At 33.9% G+C, this 20,042-nt stretch overlaps 11 protein-coding genes across 11 annotated transcripts; 6 read left to right on the top strand and 5 right to left on the bottom strand.

The window, feature by feature from the left end:
* Positions 1–4,064: 4,064 nt before the first annotated feature.
* Positions 4,065–5,632, top strand: BX664DRAFT_333413 (uncharacterized protein). Its single transcript, XM_051545509.1, has 6 exons — positions 4,065–4,101; positions 4,242–4,469; positions 4,576–4,718; positions 4,789–4,897; positions 4,964–5,032; positions 5,133–5,632. Exons 1-6 carry the CDS (start codon positions 4,099–4,101, stop codon positions 5,337–5,339), a joined length of 759 nt encoding a protein of 252 aa, XP_051400433.1. The 5' UTR covers positions 4,065–4,098; the 3' UTR covers positions 5,340–5,632.
* Positions 5,633–7,036: 1,404 nt separating this feature from the next.
* On the top strand, positions 7,037–7,756 carry BX664DRAFT_359128 (uncharacterized protein; the record flags this gene model as incomplete). Its single annotated transcript, XM_051548076.1, has 2 exons — positions 7,037–7,500; positions 7,554–7,756. The coding sequence occupies 2 exons, from the start codon at positions 7,037–7,039 to the stop codon at positions 7,570–7,572; spliced, it is 483 nt and encodes a 160-aa protein (XP_051400432.1). The 3' UTR covers positions 7,573–7,756.
* Positions 7,757–7,897: 141 nt separating this feature from the next.
* Positions 7,898–8,313, bottom strand: BX664DRAFT_333408 (uncharacterized protein). Its single transcript, XM_051545508.1, has one exon. It carries the CDS (start codon positions 8,130–8,132, stop codon positions 7,929–7,931), a length of 204 nt encoding a protein of 67 aa, XP_051400430.1. The 5' UTR covers positions 8,133–8,313; the 3' UTR covers positions 7,898–7,928.
* On the bottom strand, positions 8,135–8,299 carry BX664DRAFT_263177 (uncharacterized protein; the record flags this gene model as incomplete). Its single annotated transcript, XM_051540756.1, has 1 exon — positions 8,135–8,299. The coding sequence occupies one exon, from the start codon at positions 8,297–8,299 to the stop codon at positions 8,135–8,137; it is 165 nt and encodes a 54-aa protein (XP_051400431.1).
* Positions 8,314–8,745: 432 nt separating the features above from the next.
* On the top strand, positions 8,746–9,616 carry BX664DRAFT_297408 (acyl carrier protein-like protein). The gene is made up of 2 exons (XM_051542240.1): positions 8,746–8,956; positions 9,095–9,616. The coding sequence occupies exons 1-2, from the start codon at positions 8,792–8,794 to the stop codon at positions 9,269–9,271; spliced, it is 342 nt and encodes a 113-aa protein (XP_051400429.1). The 5' UTR covers positions 8,746–8,791; the 3' UTR covers positions 9,272–9,616.
* A 1-nt stretch (position 9,617) lies between these two features.
* BX664DRAFT_333404 (uncharacterized protein) lies at positions 9,618–11,534 on the bottom strand. The gene is made up of 7 exons (XM_051545507.1): positions 11,452–11,534; positions 11,326–11,358; positions 11,097–11,222; positions 10,915–11,025; positions 10,601–10,834; positions 10,367–10,494; positions 9,618–10,253 (listed from the first exon to the last, which is right to left on the bottom strand). Exons 1-7 carry the CDS (start codon positions 11,470–11,472, stop codon positions 10,061–10,063), a joined length of 846 nt encoding a protein of 281 aa, XP_051400428.1. The 5' UTR covers positions 11,473–11,534; the 3' UTR covers positions 9,618–10,060.
* A 22-nt stretch (positions 11,535–11,556) lies between these two features.
* Positions 11,557–12,268, bottom strand: BX664DRAFT_333400 (protein translocase SEC61 complex gamma subunit). Its single transcript, XM_051545506.1, has 3 exons — positions 12,113–12,268; positions 11,977–12,047; positions 11,557–11,896 (listed from the first exon to the last, which is right to left on the bottom strand). The coding sequence occupies exons 1-3, from the start codon at positions 12,222–12,224 to the stop codon at positions 11,852–11,854; spliced, it is 228 nt and encodes a 75-aa protein (XP_051400427.1). The 5' UTR covers positions 12,225–12,268; the 3' UTR covers positions 11,557–11,851.
* Positions 12,269–14,257: 1,989 nt separating this feature from the next.
* BX664DRAFT_263621 (amino acid/polyamine transporter I) lies at positions 14,258–15,350 on the top strand (the record flags this gene model as incomplete). The annotated part of the gene is made up of 4 exons (XM_051540775.1): positions 14,258–14,462; positions 14,530–14,590; positions 14,661–14,793; positions 14,871–15,350. 4 exons carry the CDS (start codon positions 14,258–14,260, stop codon positions 15,348–15,350), a joined length of 879 nt encoding a protein of 292 aa, XP_051400426.1.
* A 315-nt stretch (positions 15,351–15,665) lies between these two features.
* BX664DRAFT_333391 (uncharacterized protein) lies at positions 15,666–16,739 on the bottom strand. Its single transcript, XM_051545505.1, has 3 exons — positions 16,670–16,739; positions 16,055–16,534; positions 15,666–15,990 (listed from the first exon to the last, which is right to left on the bottom strand). Exons 1-3 carry the CDS (start codon positions 16,704–16,706, stop codon positions 15,779–15,781), a joined length of 729 nt encoding a protein of 242 aa, XP_051400425.1. The 5' UTR covers positions 16,707–16,739; the 3' UTR covers positions 15,666–15,778.
* Positions 16,740–16,945: 206 nt separating this feature from the next.
* Positions 16,946–18,501, top strand: BX664DRAFT_359121 (uncharacterized protein). Its single transcript, XM_051548075.1, has 2 exons — positions 16,946–17,087; positions 17,172–18,501. The coding sequence occupies exons 1-2, from the start codon at positions 16,991–16,993 to the stop codon at positions 18,242–18,244; spliced, it is 1,170 nt and encodes a 389-aa protein (XP_051400424.1). The 5' UTR covers positions 16,946–16,990; the 3' UTR covers positions 18,245–18,501.
* A 352-nt stretch (positions 18,502–18,853) lies between these two features.
* BX664DRAFT_314774 (uncharacterized protein) lies at positions 18,854–19,861 on the top strand (the record flags this gene model as incomplete). The annotated part of the gene is made up of 1 exon (XM_051542670.1): positions 18,854–19,861. One exon carries the CDS (start codon positions 18,854–18,856, stop codon positions 19,859–19,861), a length of 1,008 nt encoding a protein of 335 aa, XP_051400423.1.
* Between the last annotated feature and the right edge of the window lie 181 nt (positions 19,862–20,042).

The following is a 20,042-nucleotide window of genomic DNA, read 5'->3' as shown; positions in this document are numbered from 1 at the left end:
ATGGCATGAATTGAGGAGAGAATATAAAGTTTTTTATTGTATCCAAAAATAAAAAAAAAAAGTTCTAATTCAAGGGAATATAACTACATTTTCTAAACTTTAGCTTGAAGTCTTTTGATTTCTTCAGGTGTAAATTTGAGCATCATTGTCAATACAGGAATCAATTGAGCCTATTAAAAAGAAAAACAGAAACAAAAATTTTATTAATATTACATTTGATCGGCGAAACATCCCTTTTTTTTTTTCTCTTGTTGTTTACTCTTGTAGATTTGGATTCGAGGAATTTCAAAATAACATTTCGTAAGTATTCCATATTCACTTCTTCTTCCTTGCTAATTGTTCTAGATGATGATGATGATGGAGTACCAGGTCTGGGACTTGACATATTCACGTGAGATGATGCATCTGATGGTTGAACATTTCCATTATCGTGACTAGAGCTTGTCGTAATAGGAGTACTTGGATGAATAGGTGACTGAGCCCGAGGGGTATTTGGTGATAATCTTGCATCCGTATTCAACGATGTTCTAGACAGTTTTCGAATTTCTTCTTTGAGAGTCTAATAATAAAGTAATTTTAGTAAAGGAAAAAAAAAAGTCATCATCATACCAAAACTTACTTTATTCAATGTTTTCAAATGACCTTCCCGCATCTTCATATCTTCCAATTCCTTCAGTTTTTCTTGTATTAACTTGTCATTATGAGCTTTTTCTTCTTGTAAGGTTTCCTAAATGTAAGTAAATAAATAAAAAAAAAAAAGATGAATATTAAATCTTACCATTCATTTTTTTTTTGTCCAACTTACCAATAATGATTTGACATCAGCTGATTCATGTTGAGTTTTGCCTAATTCCTCCACCAGTTGATTAATGCGTTCCAATAAATCATACTTGTCATTTTCTAAATCTTGTGCATCCTTGGCTTTCTTGTCGTATGCTTGTTGCAGCGTATCAACTTTGTTGTTTAATGTATCCAGATTGGCAGTCAATTCTTTGATATTGTTTTCCAAGACTACTTGTTGTTGTTGAGATGAAGATAATTCGGATTGATGTTGATGTAAGTCTACTTCCAAAATACGTTGCTGTTCGTTCCAATGTTGTTGACGATCCTGAAGTTCCTTGTTTGCATTGTCCGCCATCGTTTGATATTCAATCAGTGCTACTGCTTTTTCATTTGCTTCTTGTGCTTGTCGCTCCATTTCATTCAATCGATGTTGTAAGTTTTCTGCCATACTCTGTGAACTTTCAAATTCAGCCTGCTTGATTTGAAGTTCATCAAACATCCTATTCTTTTCTTCCAAAGCTTCTTTACGTTCTTTTTGTAAGATCTTGATCTCCGATTCCATAGATTGCAGCTTGCCATTTAGTCGGGTGAGTTCCGCCTTGTGACCAGATTCCATCTTGCTTTGACTATCCGAAAGTTCCTTGACCTTGTTCTTCAGTTGATCCGCTTCTTCCGTTACATCCGATTTTTCCTTTTCTAGTTTCAAGATTTGCTTCTTCGTCTTGTTGAGCACTGCTACATATTTTTTGGACTTGTCTTCCAGATCCAGAATTTCCTTGCGACTTGAGTCCATTTCCACATCCCGTTCATGAAGCATATCCTTAACTACCTTGATGGATTCATCGGCATCCTTGAGTTTGTTGTTGGACATTTTGAGTTCTGCTTTGGATTCTTCAAGCTGCTTTGACACCTCGTTTTTTTCAACTTCAAGTTCTCGGAGCTGTGCTGATAATGTGTCGACTTTGTTGGTGATTTCCGCCTCTGCTTTTGCTAGTTGTTGTTTCATATCATCCACCATCTTGTTGCGTTCCAATAGCTGTGCCTCCAACCCAGGAATCTTGTCACTGTCGCTCTTTGAAGATGCAATTTGTTCTTCCAGTTGATTCTTCAATGTATCAAACTCTTGTTCTGCTTTTGTCAAATCCAAAAGTTGTTGTTCCAATGTTTCGATTGTGGTATCACATTCCTCTAACTGGCCTGTCAATACTGTCAGTTTGTCGCTGTAGTCCTTCATCCTTGCTATGTGTTCATCCAGTTGGTTCTTCACACTGTCAAGTTCTTCTGCTGATGACTTGTTTGTTGCGATTTGTTGATTCAAGTCGATGATTGCTGTGTCACGATCCTTTAGTTGCTCTTGTAATGCAGATAACTTGTCGCTGCTGTCTTTGGCCGAAGATGTGAATTCTTCCAGTTGTTGATTGAGACTATCGATAGCTGTTTCACGTTCTTTCAGTTGAGTTTCCAGCATTGATACCTTGTCGACATTTTCCTTTGATGATGAGGTAAGTTTACTTAATTGTTTGTTGACTTTTTTGATAGTACCATCACGTTCCTTCAGTTGTGCTTCCAATGTCGCCAGTTTATTATCGTTGTCCTTTGAAGAAGCTGTGATACCGTCCAGTTGCTTTTTGAGGTCATCCATTATTGTATCACGTTCCTTGAGTTGGGTTTCCAGTGCTGTCACCTTGTCATCATTGTCCTTTGAAGAGATTGTGATGCCATCCAATTGTTTTTTGAGATCATCAATTGTCGTATCACGTTCTTTCAGTTGTTTGCTCAGTGCTGATACTTTGTTGTCATTTTCCTTGGAAGAAGAAGTATGATTATCCAGTTGATGTTTGAGATTGGTGATCATATCATCCCGCTCCTTCAATTGTGATTCCAGGGCTGACACCTTTCCATTTGTATCCTTTGATGAGGAGATATGTTTGTCCAGTTGTTGATTGAGATCCCCAATGGTTGCATCACGATCATTCAGTTGGATTTCCAGAGTAGCTATTTTGCCATTGTATTCGTCTTTTATTGTTGATGCTTCATTGTTGAGCCTTTGTTCCAGATCCTTGATAGTCGTACCACAATTGTCCAACTCTTTCTGTAACGTCATCACCTTATTGTCATATCCATTGCTAACTGTCGATAATTGCTGTTCGAATATTTGCTTTTCATCTACCCATTTTTGTCGATCATCGGCATATTGTTGTGTCAAAGTGTCCAGCTGAACATTCAAACTTTCTTTTTCTTCTTGTCGTTGGGCCAAAGTAGACGAGAGCTCTTCCAGTTTTTGTTCTAGAGTTTGCTTTTCGTTTCTCCAACCTGAATCTTTGTTGACATGTTGCTTTTCGAGATCCAAGGTTTTGTCATTTGCTTCCTTGAGTTGATTTGCTAATTCATTCACCATCCTATTCTTATCCGCCATTTGTTGTTTCCATTCGTCTTCTTTGCTGGTAAGTGTCCTTTGAAGTGCTGTCACTTTTGCTTCTTCTTCTTCCCTGAATTGCTGTATCCTTGTTTCAGTATGACTAGTTCGCTGTTCTTCCAATGATTGAAGTTGATCCTGTAACATATGGTTTGCCTTTTCTTGTTGAGAAAGTTGTTGTTGAAGTTCATTGTATTTCTTCTCGGTATCGCGTAAAAGACTATCCCGTTTCTTATGCGCCTTGACAAGTTCAGTCAATTTAAGTTTCATATCTTTGGATTCTTTGGTACTTGTTTCAGCTTTCTTCTTCCAGTCGTCCAGTTCTTGTTGAGCTTCATCTGCTTTGTTCATAAAGTGTAGTAAGCTTTTTTTGGATTCTTCTTTTTCAAGCAAAAGTTCCTCCACTTGGTTCTTGAGATTACTAGTTGTATGTTGGTCCTTCAGTTGTTGATTGAGAGCATCTCTTTCTTCAGTGATAGTCTTGATTTTTTCCACTAGTCCTCTCATGACTTCACGTTGCTTGTCATTGGTTGGCGAAGAGGAGTCAACAGTTTCGTTGTTGTTGTTGTCAGACATGCCTAAAAATCAAGCTAAACGGAATCGATAAAGTGATGATACAAAAGAAAGTAAATATATAATGTCGTGGTATGTAGTTGTAAATAAAAGGGAAGACAGGAGAAGAAAATTGTTGTTCAGATGAAGGAAGAAGAAAAGAGAGAACAAAAAAAAAAAAAAAAAAAAAAAAAAACTGTCGACTCTCAGTGGCTAACCGCATATGAAGACCAAAAAGTTAGGCTGTGTTTCAAATCCTGGTTCCCAAATGGAGAGAAAAAAAAAATGTAAATACGCGTTCTTTTTCTTACTTCTTTTTCTTCATTCAGAATCCTTTATTACATATTATGGTAAGAATATACGTCTGATAATCAATATTAATTTTGAATTAATAATAGATACAAAAAAAAAAGAAGGTTCTATGCCTGATATAATTGACTTTTATTATTCTAATGTCAAATCGATTCTCCTCTTCTTCTTTCTTTAATAGGATTACGAAGATTCTTTCCCCAGTGCTCCCGTACGGTACGCTTTCGATGATAGTGATGATGATATTGACAGTTCTGATTTATCTACAGCAACACCTCCCAACAATCTTTCTATTGGTTTGGTAGAACCTTTACCTCAAAAGCCATGTACTCTTGTTCTTGGTGTGCATGCTGGTGCTTCCTATCTCAATGCTCTCAATACTACTGTTATTGGGCATATCACATCCGAGGTAAAAAAAAAAAAAAAAAAAAAAAAAAAAAAAAAAAAAAAAAAAATAGTGATAAACTGTAGTAAATATTTTTGAAGACCTGACTAATATTATAATTTCTTATTAGGAACAAACTTCTAAAACCAAAACTGAAGCTGATATTTCAACAACAGATGATATCGCATGTATCTCTTTCCCACAAGTAGAAGCAAAAGATTCTCATATGTTTACAAAGTTGGTTTTTGATCTTCCTGGTTTACAAATTGAAAAGTATGAAATAGAATAAAGGTTATAATAAAAAAAAAGTATTAATCATACTCAACATTTTTATTTTATATAGGGTTATTTTATTGGATTCATTTGTCTCTACAGATTATACAAACCATGTCTGGGGTGAGAATGTCAGTCCACCTTTTCTTCGAGTGTTACAAACATCATCCACGAAAAAGGTAAAAATAGACAAAGACAATACAAAACTATGCAGAACAAGTCTGATGATGTTTGCTTTTGTTCAGATACCCGAGATAAATACATATGAAGCACCAAATCTCGTCAAGGATCTATCAGCTGCTTTGTTAGCCCATGTAAGTTATTTTGTCTCAAAAAAAAAATGAAGATTTCTGCATTACTAATTTTTTCCTTTTGGCATGATTGTTATTTTACTTTGATATCCTCTACCTTTAGTGTGAAATGCACGGTATTCCTTGTTATGCTTTCTTTAGTTTACAAGAATCTCTTTTAGGAAAGCATATCATTACCAAAGATACATGTACTGCCTATTCTCAAGGTTTGGATAAACTTGGGATTCAATTACCAGTTGACAAGGATAAGTTGGCTCAAGTGCTAAAAAAGGGTAGTGTGGATGAACATCACCATCGATTGTATTTGTAGTGTCCTGTGGATTCATTCAACCAACCATCACTATATTTACTACGATCTATCCTCATTCTCATCTAGTATATTAATATTGATAGTTTTGATCAATCTTCCTTCTCTCTCTCTCTCTCTCTCTCTCTCTCTAACTATCTCGTAGTATAACCCACACTCTTTATCATCATAGCCAATAAAATCCGTTCCAACATGTATTTCTGTTTTTAGATTTACTTATCATGTTCCTAGAAAATCATGTTCTTGCTTTCAATAAAATGATGTCGTACTTCGAAAAAAACGACTTTTTTAGTTTCTCTTGTCTTGTGTTCACTTTTGTTTTGTCGTTGTCTCAAAAAGATGATTAAAATAAAAATACTTGACGATTGTTATAATACAATCTTTGCTATCAGAGTGCACATCACCATCTTTTTTTTTTTTTTTTTTTTTTTTTTTGGAGATACCCGCCTTATGTATACTCTTATCTTTTTCCTATTCCTTTATCTTTACTGTTTATCTTTTTTTTCTTTTTTGTTTGGTCACTCTGCTCAAAATGGATACTATCTTGCATGAAGAGCGTCATGTTAAGTATTCTCTTCCATTGAAACGGAAGTCTGTGTCACATAATCACTTCCTGAAAAAAAAAGGGCAGGATGGACTACCTTCATGCAATTTGTGTGCACTTACAAAGTCCGTCTCAAATTTCTGAAACAAAAATATCGTTTCTCCCCTATTTATCTCTTCTTTCTCTTTTCTTCCACTCTTATTATTATCTTCTGATATTTCTCTCTTCTTCTTTTTTTTTTTTTATTCAAATCATTCTTGTCTGAAATGGGTCACAAACGAGCCAAACAATTCAAAGATGAACCATCAACAAAAAAAAAAAAGCTTTTGCTAACGATTGCCAATTCAATAAAACGAAATATCACTTGCTGACGACATCTGCTTGACTGGCGTTACAAAGAAACCGAGACAACAGTCTTTATATCAACAACGGCTCCACTTTTCAGAAGATACGATATCGAACCAAATCCAAGCCACTCAGACTCTCGACACTATCAACGATGAAAAAGGAACATGTCGACGCTCTGAAAGTGAAAAGAGATTCAACCAAGCAACTCGACTCTCATCGCAAGCCAATGGGGGGGATGAACGAACACGAAGACAACAAAACTTATCATGACCTCAAGAATTGAAGAATGTCCAAAGCATATAAATTTGAATTTAGTTTTGAACAACATCACCATCACAGGAACTGATTACGGTATTGCGACACTGGCTACTACTGTAGGTCATACTTTAATCAAATGAAGTCGATACAAGATGGAAAATTTATCAGGCTGGCAAGACCCACTATGATTAAATCGAAAGATATACGTTGGAAAACTGGTGAAAAAATTTATCAAAAATAGCTGATGAAAATGAAGAAGGTACAGTGTTTCTGATTCCAAAAAAAAAAAAAAAAAAAAGATAGCCACTTATGATTTCCTTTTTTTTTTTTTTTTTTGGTGGACGTGGTATAGATTTCACTAGCTGGAAAGGATGAGAAGAAATAGTCGGGAACTATTCAATTTATCACGCTAAAGACACTATGGATTCTAGTAAGAAGATATGACAAAGTACGACCACAAGGGGACACACTGCGAAACTTTTATGGTACAAGCTGGATTCAAAGAAAGAAAAGATGGGTATCCTGGTACAAAGCAAGTATACTCTAGAAAATGATTGCGAACGAACGACGAGACAATATGAAACCATTGGTACGTGCAATAGGCAATGCAAGGACAGGAGTAGGTACACGAATAAAGGGTCATTTGAAATATGATGGTAAAGTGGCGCCGAAGGCTATGCAGACAGAACGGTATTGTGCTTGTGGTCATCGTATCTCTATAATGTGTCCTTTTTGCCGTGTGATACACCCAAGAAAGGTTAAGAATGGCAAGACTATAATGAACAACGGTGCCTCTTATTGTATCAATTCGGATTGTGAATCATGTGTATTATGCAAGAATTCCTTTGGACGTGATTCATTATCATCTACCTGCATCGCTTTCCGTTGTTATGGTCAAGTTTACTGGACAAGATTTGTTATGATTCATGCTTCATTACTACAATTTATGAACAAAACCCATGCCATGCGGTGTAAGGTGGCGACCCCGCATTCTGTGGTGAAAACAGTTTCGACGTAAGTTGTTTTTTTTTTCTTTTTTGGGTAGATACTGATTATTACTATTTTAGTTTATTTTATTTTATATGATCTCCTTTCCTCTCTTGGATTGACTTGGATTACATATTTCATTTTATATAGTGTAAGTAAGGATGATGTGAGCCCATATTTTTGGAGATTTATTTACTTATTTTATTTCTTTTTCTTTTATACTTCACTTTGGTTGCGACAATTCTATTACTTCTGGTATACCATTTTATTACTTTTATTCTGTCATCATTTTTCTGACCTCATGATATCCTATTTCAATATTAACGATATGATTTATTTTTTAAACGACATCTTACAGTGAAAATAGTGCATTTCTGTTTTGATTCACATTTTTATAAATAGCCATCATCAATTCTTTTATCTATTTGACAATAATAAAAAAAATATAGTTTTATTCAAGAACAATATACAATGTGTCCCAAAAGAGATACAAATTTGACTACAAGCATGTGTATATGAAGGAAGATTTCAGATGTATAAGAAAACGGTAAAGGACTAGCGAATGAAGAGTGTGTTGTTGTATAAAAATGATAAAGGTCCGATGATGAATAAAAAGGTAAGTGAATAATAATAAAAAAAAAAGTATTCATGTGTTGCATGTTTAAACAGCCAACAATTGACCAAATTGACGGAGGAAGACCACAGCACCAGTGAAGACGGTAACGGATAAGGCGATGTTCATGTTTCCTTGACGGTTTTCAGGAGCAAACAATTCATGTTTGATGGTTTGAGTGAAGCTTTGAGCATCTTCTAATTGACGGGCCATGATAGATATAAAAGGTGATGTTAAAGAATAAGAAAAAAAAAAAAAAGATTACAACTACCTTCAAATGGACGGAATATGAATTCCAAAAGTGGCTTTTCGACTTTTTCATCTAGTTTTTTACGTTAAACAGATAAAAAGAATGTGTGGACTTTTATACTTACAACAGTAAAGAATACAATGATTCATCAATAAAAAAGAGTTATACTATCAATGATCAAGGTCAACTTATAATTAAAAAGTAAGGAATAAAAAGGATATTTAGTAGTGTGAATGATGATAGCATTTTGACTTCACCTTAACAATAGACACACACTTTGCCGCGTCATTTTCAATCTCAGGAGCCCCTGTTCATAAAACTTGAGGTGGGAAAAAAAAAAATCTCCCCTCTGAAAAAAAACACGGCACCGGACTTGTATTCTTTTATTTTTTTCCTGTTTCTTTCCTATTTTTTTTTTTTTTGTTTTTCTTTCACGCTTAAACTCTTTTATCAACATGTTCCGCCCTACTCTTTTACTCAACGCTGCCTCCAAGGCCACTCTTTACCGATCTACTCCTGCATTCTCTCGTTTCTACTCTGCTGGTGCTCTTAGCCAAGCTGATATCGAAGCTCGCGTTTTGGATATCTTGAAGGGTTTCGACAAGGTTGATCAAAGCAAGGTAATAAATATTAAATATGAACCATTGGGAAAAGAGGATTAATAAAAAAAGAAAATGGAATAAAATGCTACAACGAAAAAAAAAAAAAAAACAATGGAACCAGTATAATTGATTTTTGTTTTCTTCTTTCCATGTTAGATTTCTCTTGATGCCAACTTTGTCAGCGATCTCGGTCTTGATAGTTTGGACACCGTTGAAGTTGTCATGGCCATTGAAGAAGATTTCTCTGTTGAAATCCCTGATAAGGAAGCTGATGAAATCAAGACTCCTCGTCAAGCTGTCGAATACATCTCTCATCGTTCTGATGCTCATTAAAACCAAGTACCATTATACAAAAAAATAAAAACACTTTGGATATTCAAATAGACCTACTATTCTTTTTTTTTTTTTTTTTTGGTGAAAGGGGATGCACTAGATTATCTTTATTTTTATATTATTCCTTGGTACTGAAATTTACATACTTCTATATAGTCTTTTTTTTTATCTCTTATTATACACATCCTTGTTTTATTTATTTATTATCATACATGCCCTGTCTTCTTCTTTCCCTCAATTTGATTGAAAATAAAGATGTGATGATGCTGATACTATCATTTTGTTTTTGTCTTTATCTAGTGTTTTATGGTAAATATTTTTTTTCTTAAAAATGTGAAAAGTCATATCATGATATATTATATTTTTTATTTTCAAACAAGCAAAGAAAAAACAAAAAACAAAACAAAAAAAAATAATAACAAAAGAACTAATAAAATACATCAAGAGTAAAATACAAACTATAATATAAACATATCTAAACTATTTCTTCAATGATCATATCTTCGTCTTCTTGTTCTTCTTCTTGCTGTTCTTTCTTGTCATCTAATTCGGTAATTTCGGCGGCATCTTCATCACGGACCAACATTTCAACCAAATCCACACATTTATCCTTGATATCATCTTTAGTTTCTTGAATATGCAATCGTTGGATAACACGGTACACTTGTTTCTTACGTAAATATTCACGACCATATCGAGTGTGTGTCAACAAGAGTAGTGATTCCACAAGCATCATACGTAACACAGGATCACTTTCTCGTTTCTATGATCATAATAATAATTAAGTCTTTATGTTGTTAGTTTCTTAATTATTTTAATTACCTTATCATCATCAAGCAGTTGGATTTCATCAGGGAACTGTTCAAATTCTTCCAGATCGTATTCTTCATTTCCACAGAGAGGTAAAAGGATAAAAGGCAAAGTGTTCCATTTGTCAGCATCCAAGATATTTTCATGTTCTCGAGTTTCAAAGCAACAGTTCCTAGCATCCAATAAAAAGGATATTCATCAAAATGAGTAAAATTCCAGATATACATTCAAAAATAATCATCCTTTCTTTATTTCTTTTTTTTTTTTTTTTGATTGATTTCTTACTTGATCACTGTAATCACACCACCACGTCGAATCACGTTTTCGTCTTCAGTAAAAATTTGTAATTTTGTCAAAGGAGCCAAACCATCTTTGTTTTCAGGAGTCAAAAAGTAAACACGACCATGTCGAAGCTAAATTGAAAAAGAAGAGAGATAAATATGAAAATATGAAGATAGGTAGATGATAAAACAATGATTCAATAGTTCTCAATCATAAGCTATATATTATATGACTTACACCAGAGAGATTAGAGAATACACTAGCCAAAAAGTTGTATTCTGCTTCAGGATTGTAGGCCTTCTTATGACCTTTATGGAAGGCTTCAACCAAATGATCCACCAAACGAGGAGAATTGCTTAAATCAGGCAATGGATTAGTTTTGGCATCCAATAACTTGACACATATGCTTTCAGTTTTGGTCATATTGGAGAGTAACATGCAAGCAAGATCAGCCAATACTGATTTTGGAATCTATATCATATTGTAAATCAAAAATAGAAATGAAAATGAATAAACAATCAATAGTTCCATTCTATTTTTTTTTGACTTACAGTGATTAGGAGACAAAGATACTTAAGAAATTCATCATCATCTAATTCCTTTTGTACAAGAGGATCCGCAGATAAATTGATCAATCCCTTTAAAGCATCATGTGCTGTGATCTAATAATAGGTTACAAAAAAAAAAATCAGTATCCGTTCATTTGATTGTTTTCAATATGTGATAAACTTACAGGATCTTCACGAACCAACTTCTTCAAATCCTTGCATAAGGTTGCCCGCTTACTGATCAATATAGGTTGGTATTCGGACGTCTTTGGAGTATAAGCAATGAGGTGATGTAAAGCAATCGCACGGACCTATATAACCAAAAAAAAAAAAGAAAGGAAGGAATAGTTCAGAGTTTGGTTCTTATTTATTATATACTGGTTATGTATAATAATATTTAATAGTTGTACTTACCTCTAATGAAGGTTCATGTAAAAATTCCAAGAGCTATTAACAGTAAGAAGGATTGGGCGGAGTCAGTTTTGTTGTTTTTTCGAGATCAAAGAGATTGTGTATGTATTTTTTTTTTTTTGTCCATACCTCTAAGATTTGTTTTTCCATGGTGTTATAAAGTATTGGTAAGTTTATAAATGTAAAAAGATCAAAAAAAAAAAGTGTAAAACGAAAAGAAGAAAGGTGAAAAAGAGAGTAAGAATAACGGTTTTTCAATTTTTTATTACAAAGTAAGTGACTGTTTGGAAAAATATGCACCGACGATCCGAGAACTAAAAGGTATGCTGTAAATTTTTAGAGGGAGGGAGAGAAGAAAACAAGAGAGAAAGAAAAACTATACTATATACGTGTTTAAGAGAGCGTGAATCAGTTTTTTTTTTTTTTGTAGGTTGTAAGTATATGTGTGTTGAGTGTGTGTTTTATATATATATATATATGCGGATGCGTATGAGGTAATGAAAAAAGTAAGTTGTTGTAATAATGACTTTTAAGCAGAACCGACCAAAATATTATTGATGGGAATGTGAATCAACTATTACAAAGAGTTCTATCAATATTTTTCCTACTTTCACTAATTTCTCTCTTTCCTTTTTTTTTTTTTTTTTTTTTTACCTTAACAAAGTAACCAAGAGCACCTAGAGCAGCAAAACCCATAGCCACAGCACGAGTGATATTAAGGAATTCTATTACCACAAAATACAAAATAAAATGTGAGTTCAGATGAATGACTTTGATATTTTAAATTTACCTTTTTGATCAGGTTTCTTGCACCGGTTGATAAATTGTACACCTTCTTTCATAAAGTTTTTGGGAGCTTCAATGAATTCTTGGATAGTTTCTTTGGCTTCAGATGAACTCATGGCGACGTGTTACTTTTGAGTGGGGAGGGGGGAAATAAAAGAAAGAAAAGTAATTGAAATGAGAGATTTGTATTTTATTTTATTTTTCTACTCCGCTATCGAAAGAGCCAATCAAATCGTTACACTCAAGACAACCCTACCTTCATCAAAAAAAATCAAAGATGCTTGTGGGAAATTACTCGTTTTGCTGGTAACGCATATTCTTGTCCTTTTTGATCTTCCTCTTTACTGGATCCATTTCTTATTGGGAAAACGAATGATGAATGGTGGAAAGAAAAAAAATACCTTATATATCTTTTTGGTAACATATCTGATTGGTCTACATAATTGAACTAATATGGCTTTATCTCTTTCTTATCACTACTTCCTTAGATACCATGATTATTATGATGGTTACCTCAATAATCCGCATGGCTGATCAGTTACTGCAGAATGACCATAACTGCATGGTTCTTTAGCATAATGTCGTATATCTTAGTAGCGAAATAAAATAATACAATATATGTTACTAATTGTTGCCCTGAAGAAATAGAATTTGCTGTATGAATGAATGAGCCAAACAAGGAAATAAACCAAAAAAAATTTCACCTTTTGGTAATAAGGTTTGAACGAATTGAAATGATGGGATACCTGGTTTGACATGATGCGTGATGATGATGCGTTAGAGATTCTTTTTTTTTTTTTTTTTTTTGTGAAAACGACGTCAGAACACACGAAATTACCTGTTAAAAATCATGCGGAACGGATGAATGACGATAGATATCGAACAACAGAAAAAAAAATAGTAGATATCATGGTACACACGTGATATCTTTTCTTTTCCCCAAGCTCATAAAAAATCAAATTGTCCGCAATCAGATAGTGAAATATAAAAATTCCCTTTTTGATTTTCTTTTTATTTCGCTTTTCTTTTCTTTTTTTTTTTTTTTTTTTTTTTTTTTACTTGATTACTTTTTTATAATTGTCACCAATCGCAATGATGATGAATCCTCACGAAAAAACAACATTACCACTCTCATGCAGTCCTGATGATTATGGTAGCCTTGTATATGCTTCATCAGCGTCATCTTTATCATCATCACCTTCCTTATCCTCCTTATCAACTGCAGACATTGATAGTAATGGATCATCATTACCACCAAGCAACACACAGGTAAACCAATTAAAAAAAAATAATCACCTCAAATGCGGTACAAATGGGCGCGAATTATTCTTTTTTTTTTTTTCATTATTGACTCAATCGAGTTATTTTTCTTTTTTAGCAACTGAAACGAAGTCTATCAGCATTTACTACATTTGGTAAGAAGTGAAAAAAAAAATCACTGTTATTGAATACAAATACCCATCGTTTATTATGATTTATGATTTAGGTTTGGCGTTTAGCAATGTAGGTATACTTGCAAATACTTCCTCTACGTTTCAGACTGGTAACAAAAAAAGGACGAGGAAAAAAAATATTTTATAACTAGATTGTTTGTTTTATCTTATATAGTTTTGCAAAGAGGAGGACCCATTACCATGTTGATAAGCTGGAACTTAGTAGCTATATTGATGATATGTGTTTCATTATCCTTTGCAGAAATATGTTCTCTTTATCCTTCCAGTGGTGGTTTATATTATTGGACTTATGAATTGTTGCGTCGATATCCAAAGACTCAATATCAAGCATCACGCATGTAAGGGAAAAAAAAAAATGAAAATAGGATCACTATCATCATAACCCATAAATATCTATTTTTTTTTTTTTTGGATGATGATTCAAGAGCCTTGATGACAGGATGTGCTTATACAATAGGGAACACCATCACTATTGCCGTTACCAATATTACCGTTGGTAAGGAAATACTTTATGCGGTAGCTGCGGAATTTCAACTTTATATCATGTTGTACTAAATTTTTTTTTTCTCTTTCCTTTAGCTCTCTCTTTAGGATCTTTGCTAAAAATATTATTTGATTATGAACTTTCAAAGTTTCAACTCCTTATTATTACCTTGGTTATTATATTTATACATATGATATTGAATTATCGTTATATGAATATATTAACTTGGTTAAACAATCTCAATGTGTTTTGGTCTTGCGCTGGTTTGTTCCTGGTCATCCTTTTATTATCTCTCTGTGCCAAAAATCACCAAGATCCACGTTGGGTATTCACTCATTATGAAAATGACACTGGTTTTGAAAATCCTTATTACGTTTTTCTTTTGGGAATGATTGGTGCAGCATATTCGTTATTTGGTAATAGTTTAAAATGAGGGCTTTGACTGTATTTACCTCATGATTGACCTTTTTGTTTTTTAATTAGGATCTGAGTGCAGCGCTTCAATGAATGAAGAAACAAAGGATGCTGATATTTCTTCACCTATGTAAGTTGGGACTGAATATGGATTTGTTATATTTGGTATGTACTTACCGTTCCCTTTTTTTTTTTGATAGTGCTATGATCACATCTATCTTGACTGCTTGGATCTTTGGATTTGTTTATCTAATGGTACTATTATTCTCTATTCAAGATGTGGATGTTATTTTGACAACTACTTTCAACATGCCTGTGGCTCAACTTTTCTGGGTAAATAGATAAAATAAATTATATTATTGATTTTTTTTTTTTTTTACTCATTCAAATTCTCATATTAAAATACATAGGATGCTGTTGGACCATTTGCAACGGTTGCATTCTTGGTATTGATGATTGTATGTCAGTTTTGTTCGGGATCAACTTCATTGACAGTGGCATCAAGACAAATATTTACGTTAGCAAGAGGAGGTGGTGTTCCTTATCATGACCAATTACAGCAACTCAACAAGCACCAACTTCCCGGAAACGCAGTAATGGCCACTTCTATACTCGCTTGTTGTTTCGTCTTACCTTATCCGTTGTCAGATTATCTATTTGAAATCATCATCAGTGCCGCTACCATCACGGTCCATACGGCTTATAGCGTTGTTCTTGGTTGTCGGTTGTTTGTGGGATCCCATGATGGCAAAAAGGGTCGATTTCACTTGGGTTATCTCTCCAAACCAATCACTGCTCTAGGTTTTGCTTGGACTCTTATCGCTGTCTTTGTCTTTATGTTACCTACTTGTTGGCCAATCGATGGTAAAAAAAAAAAAATATTTCAGTAATGTATCAGATATTAATTCTTTTTTTTTTTTTTTTTTTCTCTCTCTCTTTTCCTTTTAGCATACAATGCCAACTATGCTGGTCCTGCTCTTTGTATAGTCATTGGAGTCACTTTTTATATTGTATCATTATCTTCACCTCAAGAATTAGATTGAATCTTCTCTACCTTGTTTATTTATTAATCTTTTTTTTTTTTTGTTCATACATTCAATGTAATGATATTATACCCAACTCGTATTACGTTACCCTAGATACTTTTCCCTCTATATTCTCCTTCCTATTGTATTCACACATAATCTATGTAGTGTTTTGTATCGATATATATATATATTTGAATTGATTTTATTGATTGATGAATAAAAAAAAAAGGACATAAAAGTAAATCTCTAAACTTTGAAAACACTATAAAAACAAAAAAAAAATGACTAAATTACAATGTGATTTCCCCTTCCACAGCTCTTGGTTCTAGACCTAATCCATCCAAACAAGCATGATATCGAGTGGCATCCTTTGACTTGAGATATTTCAATAGTTTTGCTCGTTGATGCACCATTAAACGTAATTGTCGGTAGTTGTGTTTATCTTTTTTGTGTTGTTGAAGATGAGAGTTGAGGTTGTGAATACGTACAGTCAAAATGGCAGCTAAAAAAAAAAGGAAAGATTGATAAGTTTCAAATCACTTGGCTATACGTATATATATATTTACCTTGTACTTCAGGACTGCCAGTATCACCTTCTTTTCGTTTGAACCAATCGATGGCTTGGTGCACATTCCATAATTGAACAGCCTTGGCATTTCCGTTTTGTAAACTGACCATTTTTCGTAGAGTATCAATCTTATGTTGTTCTTGAGCCAAAGCGTCTTCTACACCACCTATAGCAGCCAAATGATTCTTTTCCACGATTTCCTTGGGAGTCTGTTCAAATAAGATGCGTTGATCTTCAGCATTCAAAAAGTGTTGATAGTGTTGTTCCGATGATTCACTGCTGCTATAAGCACTGGCAGGGGTTTGAAGAGTACTGAAGAAAGGTGCATTTCGAGATACAATGGGTGATGGCTTGGTACGTTCGAATTCAGCCAATCGTTGTGCTCGTTTTGCTAGATTTTCCTTTTTGATTTGTTTGGGATGTTTCTTTGCAAATGCTGTGGCCGATCCATGGAACTCTTGTCGTAATACTGGTTGAACTGTCAAAAAGGAAACAGCGTGTTATAAAACCCAAAGTGAAAAAAAATAAAATGATCAAAAGAGTAAAAAGAAAAAAAATAACAAGATCAGTAATCAAGAAGTTCATAACAATGTTGTATTTATTTTGTACTTACCCAACCTAGTCCATTGTTGTTGTGTACGGCTAAACATGATGATATAATAATAAAAAAAAAAAAAAAAGAGAGAGAAATAGGAAAGAAAGAAAACAAACCCAGGGCCCACTATTTTTTTTTTTTTTTTCCCTCTCATACACAGGTGACTGAGGTTCGTTTTCCACTCAAAAAAAAAAAAAAAGTTTTGCTTAAGGGACTGTGGCGGATGCTGAAAACATCTTTTGGCATCTCTGCTGAGCCTATTGGGATAACATCCATCCAAACTTTTTTTTTTTTCTCATCCGCGTTTCTTTTCACTTTATTTTTCCTTTGCAATCAGCCATGTCTGTCAATGACTTTTTAGACTCTGTTAAATCAAAACTTGAAACGAAGCTTATTGGTACAATACCTATACTGGTAACTGGAAATGACTCTGCCGGTAAAAGAGGAATATATATATATATATATAAAAATTGCAGGAATACCCCTGACTCCTTTTTTTTTTTTTTTGTTCAATCTCTAGATCTAGATTCCATCATATCTGCTGTATTACTAGCTTATTTGAAGCAACAACAAGTCTCGTCTAGTAATACTCTATATATACCACTTGTCAAAGTTCCATTTCGTGATTTGGCCTTACGACCTGAAGTTACTTATGTATTCAACCGTGCTGGGATAAATGCAACAAAATTGATCTGTATTGACCATGTGGATTTGTCGTATTGGAAAAACAATAACAATAAATTAGATATTATTCTTGTCGACCACAATCGACTCACTCCACCACTTGAAGATCTTGGTCAACATTGTCAAGTTATTGGTGTAGTGGATCATCATGTCGATGAAGGTGTATATTTGGATGCTTCTTTACGTTGGATTGAAATGGTGGGTTCTTGTACATCACAGGTTGTGCTAATTTTCAAGGAAGAAATTACTAGACTATCAAATAAACAAACGGTGGCAACCCTAGCTTTGGCGCCTATTTTGGTGGATACAATCGGTTTGCGATGGGCATTAGGAAAAACGACTCAAAAGGATATGGATGCTTTCAACATAATAGGTCCCTTGGTATTTGGTGATGACACGTCGACAAATGGTATCAATCATCAAGAAGCAATGCAGTATTATGACGATATTGAAAAAATCAAATCGCAGGTAGATCATCTGTGTACACGCGATCTGTTACGCAAGGATTACAAAGAATGGACAATCAATGGTTATACAGTGGGAACAAGTTCAATATCATGGTACTTCAAAGCGTGGATTGATCGTGATGGCTATGATCAGTTAGTGAAGGATGTATGGGCTTTTGTAGATGAACGACAATTGGATATGCTTTTGATATTATCTTCATACGATCACTCCAAGGAATTAGAAGATGGTGTTTATGAACGAGAACTAGCCTTCTTTGTCAAGAATCATCGGTTGATCAATATTAAGGAATCAATGGAAAGGGATTTGAATGTGGGACTTTCAACATTCTTATCTGTTCGAAAACATGACCCTTGTGTAGAATTTTACAATCAACGAAATATCAAGTTATCTCGAAAACAAATCTGGCCACTGGTTCAAGATCTCTTGTTGAAATTAGAATAGAAATAGACTATTATATATTATTATGTGTTGTCATAGTTTTTTAAAAATAAAAAAAAGATCACACTTTTATATTCCCATAGTTGTGTAACGTCAATCCTTGTATCTACCAACTTCAAAACCTTGATTGACGAGTATCTTCTTAGTTTCTTATAAGCATCAATGGAATCATCATTGTACTTATTAGTCTTGAAAAAAAAATCATGTGGTAAAAAAAGTAACATTATATGTAAATGATAGACACGCCATTTAAAAAAAAAAAAAAAAAAAACTTTTGACAAGAGGTTTGAATTTGGAGCACGCGGGCAAATCCTCCTTGTCTACCTTGCTTTATAGCATGAATGAACCAATCAAATTTCAGAAACCGCCAACGTGGATATATTTTGTATCCTTTTTTTTTTTTCTTTTTCTTTTTCTTCTATTTTTTCTTTTTCTTTTGAAAACTTTTTATCTTTTCTCTTTTCTTTTTTTTTTCTTTCAATCATACATTACTCCTTATTTAATTTGATTATGCTTTGTGCAGCTTTACCAAATACATCCATCCATCGTATTACTGATTTACTCCCCTTGAATAAGAAGAAAAATGATACCAAAAGGATAAAAGGCAACACCATGAATTATTTGGATCGATTACCTGATGAAATCATAGGATGTATCTTTGAACAACTGGACTCTTTGTCAACCATTTATCAATTTTTATTGACATGTCATCGAATACATTCCATCACTTCTACTACACCACGTCTATTGGCTTGTTGGTTAGTCAAACAACAAGGACCCCGCTTTGCTATTTATTATGCCATTCTTTCTATGCCTCATCTATGTGATGATCGGTTTATCCAACTTCTACTCAATCAAGGTGCCTTATTATCTCGTCATCTGGTCCAACAACTTGTTCTGCTTTATGGAAAATCATCATCATCATCATGCATTAGTTCTTCTCAATTCAGCCAATCTCTTCAACAACTCCCTTTTTCAGGGTATGCGACTTTAATCCATCAAGGTTCTCGACTTTACGGTAATATCATGGTGACCAAGACTCAAATGGATTACACCCAATTGATGGCGAGCACAAATATTGAACAATGGCAAATGGCGATTCAAGATCATTATTTTGTACCTGCACCTGTTATTCATGGTCCATCTAGTTACTCACGGTCCTTTCTTCGTCTGGTTATCATGCGTCCTGATTTGTTTAATTTATTCTCACCTGTGTTTGGGTTTGATCTCGAAGCTCGGTGTGCACTTTGGGAATCTATCTTTTTATATCTACTTGATCTATCATTCTCACATCATTCCACCCATCACGACAAATTGGCTCTTTTGGATCGTATCATCACACCCAAGCAACACATTCGATTCGTTCTATCAAAAGAACATAGGATCGTGGGTGATCAAGACGCCTTTGTGCACTCGTTTATTTCATTTTTTGGAAAATACACCCATGGCTATTTGGCTGATCAGTTTATGAACAAGTTACTTGGTTTCCTCTTTGATTACATTCATCCTTCTTTTGATCTCAAATTGGCTTTGTTGGAAATCTCGGAGACACTACCACCTACTCGTAAGGATATCTCTCATCTTGTCAAACAATTCTTGAAATGTCGATCCTTAGTTTAATGATCATCACTTATATCCTACATCATATACCTTTCCCACACTCCTCTTTTTTTTTTTTTTCTCATCACTATTATTCTTTTTTCTCCTCCACATTTTTCTTTTTATTGTACTATTCCCCCCCTCTCTCTCTCCCATTTCATTTGTATATAGTATTACTTTATTATCATTATTGTTATTATTA

Source organism: Halteromyces radiatus (assembly GCF_025201355.1).
Source record: "Halteromyces radiatus strain CBS 162.75 chromosome Unknown BX664scaffold_4, whole genome shotgun sequence".
Lineage (NCBI taxonomy): Eukaryota > Fungi > Mucoromycota > Mucoromycetes > Mucorales > Cunninghamellaceae > Halteromyces > Halteromyces radiatus.
The sequence above is the reverse complement of the archived record's forward strand: the minus strand, read 5'-3'. Positions and strand labels throughout refer to the sequence as shown.

Coding starts and splice junctions, on each gene's coding strand:
- BX664DRAFT_333413 (XM_051545509.1), top strand. Junction 4,470..4,575: donor TTGGGCATATCACATCCGAG/GTAAAAAAAAAA, acceptor ATTTCTTATTAG/GAACAAACTTCTAAAACCAA. Junction 4,719..4,788: donor CCTGGTTTACAAATTGAAAA/GTATGAAATAGA, acceptor TATTTTATATAG/GGTTATTTTATTGGATTCAT.
- BX664DRAFT_359121 (XM_051548075.1), top strand. CDS start 16,991: ATGTCTGTCAATGACTTTTTAGACTCTGTTAAATCAAAACTTGAAACG. Junction 17,088..17,171: donor AACTGGAAATGACTCTGCCG/GTAAAAGAGGAA, acceptor TTCAATCTCTAG/ATCTAGATTCCATCATATCT.
- BX664DRAFT_333391 (XM_051545505.1), bottom strand. CDS start 16,706: ATGTTTAGCCGTACACAACAACAATGGACTAGGTTGG. Junction 16,535..16,669: donor ACAACAATGGACTAGGTTGG/GTAAGTACAAAA, acceptor CCTTTTTGACAG/TTCAACCAGTATTACGACAA. Junction 15,991..16,054: donor TGGCAGTCCTGAAGTACAAG/GTAAATATATAT, acceptor TTTTTTTTTTAG/CTGCCATTTTGACTGTACGT.
- BX664DRAFT_333404 (XM_051545507.1), bottom strand. CDS start 11,472: ATGGAAAAACAAATCTTAGAG. Junction 11,026..11,096: donor AGTTGGTTCGTGAAGATCCT/GTAAGTTTATCA, acceptor ACCTATTATTAG/ATCACAGCACATGATGCTTT. Junction 10,495..10,600: donor TATTCTCTAATCTCTCTGGT/GTAAGTCATATA, acceptor TTTTCAATTTAG/CTTCGACATGGTCGTGTTTA.
- BX664DRAFT_297408 (XM_051542240.1), top strand. CDS start 8,792: ATGTTCCGCCCTACTCTTTTACTCAACGCTGCCTCCAAGGCCACTCTT. Junction 8,957..9,094: donor ACAAGGTTGATCAAAGCAAG/GTAATAAATATT, acceptor TTTCCATGTTAG/ATTTCTCTTGATGCCAACTT.
- BX664DRAFT_333408 (XM_051545508.1), bottom strand. CDS start 8,132: ATGCAACACATGAATACTTTTTTTTTTATTATTATTCACTTACCTTTT.
- BX664DRAFT_333400 (XM_051545506.1), bottom strand. CDS start 12,224: ATGAGTTCATCTGAAGCCAAAGAAACTATCCAAGAATTCATTGAAGCT. Junction 12,048..12,112: donor CAAGAAACCTGATCAAAAAG/GTAAATTTAAAA, acceptor TTGTGGTAATAG/AATTCCTTAATATCACTCGT. Junction 11,897..11,976: donor CTCTTGGTTACTTTGTTAAG/GTAAAAAAAAAA, acceptor TCTTTGTAATAG/TTGATTCACATTCCCATCAA.